Genomic DNA, 8,517 nt, shown 5'->3' with positions numbered 1-8,517 from the left:
GTTTGGTGCGTCGCTCTGCGGGATCAGGGGACAGAAGCGGTACTGCCGGAGTCCAGCTCCAGCCGAGTTCGGAGCGGGAAGGGTGCGTGGAGTCGGCGATAAAGAAAGACACAGACACAGACACTTGGTGCGTTCTCACTCCAGCTCAGGAAAAAACTGTCCTTTTTATTTACTCAAAAACTTTCTCAAGCTTCTACACAAGCAACTAATTGTTCTATTTTTTACTTTAAGACTGGGGGGGCATGTACAGACATTCGGTCATCCTGTCTGCACCTCAGGGCTAAGCAGGTGCCCCTAGAGATAATTCTGCAAAATACTGTATTCATATTCTTCAAAGCAAGCCTTTATTCTTTCTTCAACAATAGCCATGGAGCAACAGCCAGGACTCCAAGGCCAAGGCACATGAGGTTACCTACTAATCAGTAGTACATTCCTACCACATTTCTATTTCTACAATTTACCCATTATTTAATGGGAAAATAGGTTACAAGGGAAAAACCTAAAATCTAAAATAAAACTTCAAATGTTAAATCCCCCTTCAACTATAGACCCCTACAACCCCATAAACAATAAAGCAATAATCAAAAGCATTTTTCTTTAATAAAAGCATCCTTAATTCCTCTAGCTAAAAATTATAAAAGCGACTAAAACAATTACATTTTCTAGGCTCCAAAAAATTGCAAAGGCAGGCTAGCCTTTGAGACAATAACTATATTTATTGCCATAGCAGTTTCAGCTCTGACTCCAAACACTTGCATTAGTATTTAAGGCATATATATCAAGCCCCTTCCCAGCGGGTGTGCTGCGTGTCTGGGCCAGGTTCTGAGGCAATAGTTAGCACACAATAAGGTGTCCAAAAATGGCACAGGCTTAATTGTGCTCCTGTGTGTAAACTGTCAAAGGCTCACTCACCAAGACATTATCAGTGACATTAACTCTGAAGCTCACTTCAGTTGCAAAAACCTGCAAAAACTGTCTCACAGGGGCAAACAACAATGCCTCAATAGGATACAGAATTCTTAGTGGGGTGCTTGAGTGTCCATGCAGCCAGGGGGTGAAACAGCATCAAGGTGGTCGAGAGACTTCCGCCGGGCCTTGCCTAACAGCTGGGAGCTGTTCTCTTCACACCCTTGTGTCATCCACACCCACTGCATGGACCCCAGCACGGTACCAGAGGGTTAGCCCCTCCTTGGGGGGGGGCAGTGTTAGGGGCAGTGCCATGATACGCTACAGCCTAAGTCGGGGGTAGGGTCAGGTGAGGGCCATAAGTCTTTGCCTTTCGCTCGGAGAAGCAGGCATGCATGTGGTACACAAAGTGGCAAAGCTCGTCTAAACGGTGAGCAACCAGGGGCCAGCATTGTGGCACAGTAGATTGGACCTCCACCTGCAGTGTTGGCATCCCATATCTGCACCAGTTCAAGTCCTGGCTGCTCTCCTTCCCATCCAGCTGCTGGTTTATGGCCTGGGAACCACCCAAGTCCTTGGGCCCCTGCAGCCATGTGAGAAGTTCCTGAAGTTTCAGACCGGATCAACCCGGATCTGGGAGTCGAGGTCTTTTGGAACATGAACCAGCAGATGGAAGATAACTGTCTGTGTTTCTCCCGCTCTCTCTCTCTCTATAATCTGCCTTTTAAACAAAAATAAACAAATCTTGGGCCTGGCTCGGTGGCCTAGCGGAGAAAGAGAGGGAGAGGTCTTCCCTGAGACAGTCCAAGCCTGCTGAAACCTTGGCCACTCTTTCAAGTGGGTGGCTCAAGAATCACCCAGTCAGACTGTGCCAGGTTAGGGCTAGCATCCACTGGCCCGTGTGAGCTCTGGCTCTGGGAGTTGGCCTGGTTGGGGAACTTGGGAAACTGCCCCGTGGGCCTCAGCTCCTGCTGGGCGTGTGATTCAGGTCTGGTGTTGGTCAGGCCTGGCAGGCCAGCTCTACTCATCAGCAAGTGTGTGGGGGGTGGAGCGGGCAGGGTTGGACCAGGCCTTAGCACACTGGGGCCAGCTCCAGCTGAGCTTGGAGCTCCAGCAGGGTGTGTGGAGTCGGTGTAAAGAGAAAAGACTGCTAGGATTTAATGCTCACAATGGACAATGCAAGAAAGCTGTCCCCTTTATTTATACAGAAGCAGTCACAAAATCTTGCCCATCCGTGGTCAAGTGGGTGTTTCCAAGGATTCGAGCAGCCATTGGGCAGACGCAACCAGAGCTGTGAAGTCATCACTGACATGTGTTTTTAATTCCTTTTTTTGTTGTTTTTAATTATTTATCTAGCCAGCCTGCACCCAGCCCTGGCTCTCACGCTCACCAGTGGGAGTTGCAGCCCATCAGAGAGGTGCCCAACGTTTCCTTTGGGACCATATTTTAAAATAATTGGCTTGTAAAAAGAAGTCTGAAGGCTTAAGGCAGGTTTCTTCCCCCCCCCCCCCAAGCAGAGTTTTAACAAAGGCACAGAGACATCAGAGCTTTTCCTGACACAGCAACATTTTGCTTCCTTGGTCAGTCATCAACCCTGAGTGCGACAATTAATATGTGACAAGGTGCCACAGCTGCTAAAAATGTAAAGAAAATTTTGGATGCATGGGTTTGAAGTCCTGTCATAAAAGAGAACTGTGGAAATGCTGAAGGAAGAGGTTTCAGCTCAGCAGGTGTAACTTAGAAGATCAATAAAGCCACTCTGCATTAAGGTTAGCCCTCTCCTCCCCCACCAGGTCTTGGCTTTCCCACCTCACAGCTCCAAGTTTAGAACTTTCTTTGCATTTCTCTTGCTTGCCTACTAAGGTCTCAGTTTACCTTTTGACACCTCCAAATCAGGGCAAACAACATTTTGAATTGGAGAGCCTTTGCTTGGAAAGCAGCCCTGAAGTGTGACTACTGCAACAGCTTGCCAACACAGAGCTGCTGCCACAGCCGTGGGGGGCCGGCAGGTGCCAAGAGCCCTGAGGTGTGTGTGGCATCACTGCTCCAGTCCACCTTCACCCCACTTGTTCTGGGCAACCACACCCAGCTGACTTAGCAACCTATTGCTGCAAGACACTCTCCATCCAAGGAAATCCCGAGCTTGAATTCTTTGGGCCGAACCCGCAGGGCATAGCCGATGCGGCAACTCTGAGAATCGGCCAGCGGGCACAGTTGCATTGATCTGATTTTCAAGGCTTGGGCTAACAATTTTCCAGCCAGCAAAAAATTTCTTTATCTTTTAAAATCTTTTTTGTTTTCCTTCATAAATTGCTCAAGCTGAAACCGTGGAATAAGGAGGGATGGGTGCAGGGGCCACGGAGGCGTCTGAGGCACAGGCAGTGCTGAGGCCCAGTATTCCAACGGTTTCCGTTCATAGGTTTAAACGGGAATCCATTAAGTTTCTAGAATTCACCCTGGAGGCTGAGATGAGGGCTCTGCCCCGTGCTGGTTATTTGTGGCTAGCAGGACCTGTTAGAGAGCCAAGTGGGGAAACGGGTCTGGCATGTCACCCAGCCGCCATCGGCTCCTGAGTCCTCAGACACCTGCTCCGCAGCTGACTCCTGGGGCAGCTGCAAGGAGGGCCCTGAGGGTGACCGTGGGCTGGGGTGGGCCTGGGGGCCAGGACTTGCCATGAGAATGAGTTGTGAGGCCTCCCCTAACTCCTCCTGAGGTCCGAGACATTGCAAGCTTCAGTCTATAACCCAAGGGGTCACGGATGGGGCAGAGGAGATCCGGGCCGTATCCACTGGATCCGTGGGATACGTACCAGAGGGAGCTAGACTCGGCTCTGTTCTCTGAGGGCCCAGAGGGCCTAGAGGGAGGACGCTGCTCAGAGAACCACGGATACCCCAGGTCGGCCTATGGAGGTCTGGGCTGCTGGCTCTCCTTGGACCCTCCCCCAGACTATGGCTCTTACAGCTGCTTTCTGGTTAGCAGGGAAGAGTCGTGGGCAAAACCTCATCCTGTCAGTAGGCTCACAGCACACACCCCGTAAGACTTTCAGCCCAGAACGCTCTGAACCGCCACACCACCAGCCCCATCCCCAAACGCTTCCACCAGGAGTCAGAGGAGTGGAAAAGGCTCCTAAGCCGCTGCTGGCCAAGGGCATGGCAGGCACTAGGCCGTGTGAGAGCGATCCTGCCTGCCTGAGCTGGAGCTGGCACCTGAGTGTCAGCCTCTCCCTGCAGCTTCTTCCCGGGACCCTCAACCACACAGGGCAGCCAGGGCAGTGGGCAGGTGTCACGGGTTCCGGATGGCCTGGTGATTCTTGGGCACAGCCACAAACCTCAGCTTCTTCATGACCGGCGGCCAGCCCAGCAGCCGCTCGTCCCACAGGTACTCGGGCGACAGCACCTTGGTGGGCTTGTGGTAGAGCAGGTACTTGTTCAGGTGGCTCTCGTCATGCCACACGGCCTCGATGCCGTTGGCCTTGTCCAGCAGCATGGCCTGGTGGCAGGCGCTGGCCAGCTGCTGCACCTCGGCCACCGAGCCCCCAAAGAAACCCCCTAGATAATAAAAGTCACCCTCATCACGGGGGATGTAGGCCTGGGACTGCGGCCGCCGCTCGTAGCTGAAGGCCTCACGGTTTGTATTGTAGAAGCCGGGGTGCAGGGTGCCGAAGAGTGGGGTCAGGATCTCCACGCCCACGTGGTCCCGGAACTTCATGTCCACGTCGACGCACACCAGGTAGTCCACCTCGTGGCGGAAGCGCTGCTCCGAGAAGCGGGCGATGGCCTCCATGCGGTGCATGGACACGTCCTGCCAGCGTGCGTGGCTCGGCACCTCCAGCACCACCAGGCGCCGGCCCTCCCCGAGCGGCACATCAGGCACGTCGGCCGGCCGATCGGTGAGGACGTAGTAGATGACACGGTGGCCCGCCATGAAGTGCTGCTCTGCCGTCTCCAGGAACAGCTTCAGGAAGACCACGTATCTGCAAGGGGCGACGGCAAGACCGTAGCCTCAGTCAGCGCGCAGCCCACAGCCCAGGACAGCTTGTCCTGCAGGGGCACGGGGCCTCCAAGGGTTGCAGCCTTGGTCAGTGCCCACTTCAGAGAAGGTGGTCCTGCAGAGACATGAGGCCTCCAAGGGCTACAGCCTTGGTTAGCGCCCACCCAGTAGCTCAGGGCAGTTGGGCCAGTAGCAACATGAAGACTCCAGAGTTTGCAAGCTGCAGGCACCCAGACACTGATCAGCAGGGTTCTGGGTGCATCCGTGGCTATGTCTGCTTAACCCTATATCCCAGAGCAGGCCGGGCACTGAGCTGACGGCAGAGTAAGTGGATACCCTGCAGCCCAGGGGAGGGCAGGGCTGGGCCTCACACTCGGTCCACCTGAGCCCCCTGTTGGACCCTCTCTGCCAGCCGGGCAGGTGTCGATCCATCACCCATGGAGAGTAACCAACCAGGCCACCTCCTCTGCATTCCAACCTAGACTCGGAGGGCTCCAGGTGTCTGCCTGTCCCCTCCCCCTCCCCTTCCCCACAAACTCACTTCTTGACGGCAAACATGGTCAGCCCCACAGTCAGGTTCTGCTGCTGGAACTGTGCATTGAGGAGCTCGATGTTGAAGGTCCCTTCCCAGATGACGGGCGCCAGCCAGGGGGTGAGGACAAGGACATCACTCCTCCTGCAGGAGGACAGCCACACGGTGCCTGGGAGCCGGCAGGAGTCCACGGACAGCGCCCACCCCTAGGCCCCTCAGCCTCCGGCCCGACCTGCCCAGTGCCCCAAGGCTGCCCGTGCCAGGGCACTGGGCAGAAGGGCAGCCAGACAGGAGGAGCCCACAGACAGCGCCCACCCATCAGGCCCCTCAGCTTCCAGCCTGGCATGCCCCAGGGCTGCCCCTGCCAGGGCACTGGGCAGGAGGGCAGTACAGTGCAGGCCCAGCAGGACACCAGTCAATGACTCACAGCCAGCTTGGCCCCTTGACCCTGCTGCCCAACCAGGGATGGGAGGTCAGCCTGAGGCCTACACTTGGTCCCACCGCCTACCTGTGGACAGGAGACCCGTCCCCAAGACAAACACCCTGTCACAGCACTGCAAAGAAGGGGGGCATAGGGCAGTCATGGTACTCACATGGCAGTCAGCGCCTTCGGCTGTGGGTACAGCATCCTGCAAGACACCAACCACACGCGTGTGAGCAAGTGTGACGTGGGGTGTAGGCCGCATGTGTGTGGGCGCGGATGACTGACGTGAGGTATATAGGACGCATGCGTGTGTGGGGTTTGGCGGGTGACTTGGGGTGCAGGCCACCAGTGGCTCCCGGCAGTCCCACACTGGCTGCTCTGGCCCACATGGCCTTAATATGGCCGGACTCGGCATTTGTCAACAAGAGAGAGACCATGTGACCTCAGGAGGCAGGGAGGGGATGGGAACTTGGCCCTGGCAGAGGTGGACCTGCTCAGTCTCACGGGACCCGCTGTTGGGCAGGGCAGGTGGCTGAGTCACCCACAGCCCCAGGAAGTGGCCTGGCTCCTCAGTGTGGGAGTGGGAAAGCAGCACAGCACAGACACGAGACCAGGAGTGGACTCAGCCAAATCACACGTACTGGAAATAAGGTCTGAAGACGGCGGTCAGCTGCAGACAGCAGGGGCAGCAGGTGGCAGAGGGCAGGGAGGGAGTGTCACGTGTGCATGGAGTACCACGTGTGCATGGAGTACCACCTGGTGAGGTCCAGTATGGCTGAGTGCCATGCGAGGATGGAATGACCACATGCTGAGGTCCAGTATGGCTGAGTGCCACGTCTAGATGGAGTGCCACGTGTACGTTCTCTCACACCCACGGGGGCAGGAGGGAAAAGGGGTCTACAGGGTGGTGGGGCAGAGGTCAGGTGGGAGATGAGGCCGGGCAGGTCAACCGCTGGCAGGGACAGCGCTTCAGCACAGCAGGACAAGGACAGGTTGCACCTGCTTCCCACAGGGACACACAGATAAAACTGCAGCAGGTCCCACGGGGCCAGCACTGCCCACAGCCTCAGCCCTGACAAAGGCCCGGCCAGGCCCCACACCCTGAGCCGGGAGCCACCTGCCACAGGGCACGCCTGGCACTGCCATCTCAGCCTCCCTGAGGTGTGGGATGAGGCCAAGGTCAGAGCCAGAACCCGGGACCCTTGGGGGCAGGAGAAGGGTCTGCTCGGGTCACACGTACTCCAGGACTGAGGGCAGGTCCATGAGGGCGACTGAAAAAGGCCACCATACCTGGACAAGGCCACCACGGGTTGGCTGCAAGGGTGCCCAAGAGCCACACTGCAAGGAGAGAGCACAGAGGAGGGGGCTTTGTCAGGGCTGCAGGGAGAGAGAAGTGAGGAGAGGGCTGGCTTCAAGAGCAGCAGGCAGGACCACGTGTTGGGGTCAGCAGAGGCTGCGGGAGCCAGGGGTCTGAGACCATCAGACCTGTGGGTATAATGGTGAGGGTGGCCTGGTGCCTGCTGGGCCCTGGAAGAGCCTGTTCCATCCCAGTCTAGGGTCTTCCTGGGTACTAAGCTGCCCTGTGACTCTACCCCACGCCCCTCCTCCTTCCCAGCTCCTGCAGAAGCTTCTAGAATGATTCCACAGGTGGGGGTTCAGAACCTGCCCCTCCCACTAGGGGGTCTAGTGCTGACAGCTTCCACAGACACAGCCTCTACCTGACCCTCGGGGTCTCCTGTCTGGGACCACCCAGTCAGGCTGAGGAAAGGAGGCCCAGGCCACATGGGGAGGCCCGGTTGGAGTCAGCAACGTCTTGACGGTCCCAGCCATCCCTAAGAGCACTTGGGGAGCTCAGGAACCCCAAGAAGATGGGTTGCAGAGACACCCTAGCCACAAGAGGCCAGGGCAAGAGGCCCAGCAGGCCAGTCCCCCCACCAAGGGAGGGTGCCATACACACTGGCTTCCATGAGGCAGAGGGGACCTGGCTGGGGAGGGTGAGCAGCTGGCGCTGAGGTGAGGGGACCCAGCTGAGAGGCAGGATGAGGCATGGCTGAGGGGCCGGGGACAGGTGGGCAAAGGTGAGCCTGAAGGAAGGCTCAGGGCCGGCTGTAGGCCCCTGTGGGCAGCTGGACGGTCACACGGAGCAGGCCGCCCCAGGGACTCCAGGGAGCCTGAGGCCAGACCAGGGAGGGGTGGCTGCTCTGGGCAGAACACGAGGGTCAGGGGAGGGAGGGCTGGGGAGGGAGGGCAGGAGAGTGGGCCCTCAGGGGCCAGGGCACACAGCCCTGACCTGCAGCCACGCTCACCAAGGCTCGGCTCCCACATCCGCTGGTAGCTGGCTTCTGTAACTTAGGAACCCGTAGCTGTGGAAAGGAGGCACCAGGTGGGGTTCAGAACCCAGAGCCCAGCCCCCTCACCCTGTCCCCTCACCCTACACAGAGCCCAGCCCCCTCACCCTTCCCTACACAGAGCACAGACCCTCAGGGGGGCTCTCAGGTCCCACAAGGCCCCAGGCAGGAAGCTGAGCAGGGGGCAGGAACCTGGGGACAGCAGCAGCCAGGGGGCCCCCTGAGGGGTTGGTGGCCAGAAGTCACCCCAGGGGTGACTTCCTGTCTGCACACACACACCCCAGGAGCCCCAGGTGGGTCCTCACTCTGGGGTCCTA

General features: G+C 57.5%; 1 protein-coding gene across 2 annotated transcripts; it reads right to left on the bottom strand.

Moving 5' to 3' along the window:
* Positions 1-3,209: 3,209 nt before the first annotated feature.
* On the bottom strand, positions 3,210-8,304 carry LOC121144827 (histo-blood group ABO system transferase 2-like). 2 transcript variants are annotated; one of them, XM_040963387.1, is made up of 4 exons: positions 8,159-8,304; positions 6,022-6,057; positions 5,438-5,572; positions 3,210-4,879 (listed from the first exon to the last, which is right to left on the bottom strand). In XM_040963387.1, exons 2-4 carry the CDS (start codon positions 6,054-6,056, stop codon positions 4,189-4,191), a joined length of 861 nt encoding a protein of 286 aa, XP_040819321.1. In that variant the 5' UTR covers position 6,057; positions 8,159-8,304; the 3' UTR covers positions 3,210-4,188. The 2 variants fall into 2 exon arrangements, with proteins under 2 accessions (XP_040819321.1, XP_040819322.1); XM_040963388.1 differs by lacking the exon at positions 8,159-8,304 and adding an exon at positions 7,143-7,153.
* Between the last annotated feature and the right edge of the window lie 213 nt (positions 8,305-8,517).

The sequence above is a fragment of the Ochotona curzoniae genome, unplaced genomic scaffold (genome assembly GCF_017591425.1).
Source record: "Ochotona curzoniae isolate NIBS_2020 unplaced genomic scaffold, NIBS_Ocur_1.0 scaffold_3208, whole genome shotgun sequence".
NCBI lineage: Eukaryota > Metazoa > Chordata > Mammalia > Lagomorpha > Ochotonidae > Ochotona > Ochotona curzoniae.
This window is presented reverse-complemented; position numbering and strand designations above follow the sequence as displayed.

Excerpts from the sequence above, each read along its gene's own strand:
- LOC121144827 (XM_040963387.1), bottom strand. The coding sequence starts at position 6,056 with ATGCTGTACCCACAGCCGAAGGCGCTGACTGCCAT. Across the intron at positions 5,573-6,021 it reads CCGAAGGCGCTGACTGCCAT|GAGGAGTGATGTCCTTGTCC; the intron begins GTGAGTACCATG and ends GTCCTCCTGCAG. Across the intron at positions 4,880-5,437 it reads ACCATGTTTGCCGTCAAGAA|ATACGTGGTCTTCCTGAAGC; the intron begins GTGAGTTTGTGG and ends CGCCCCTTGCAG.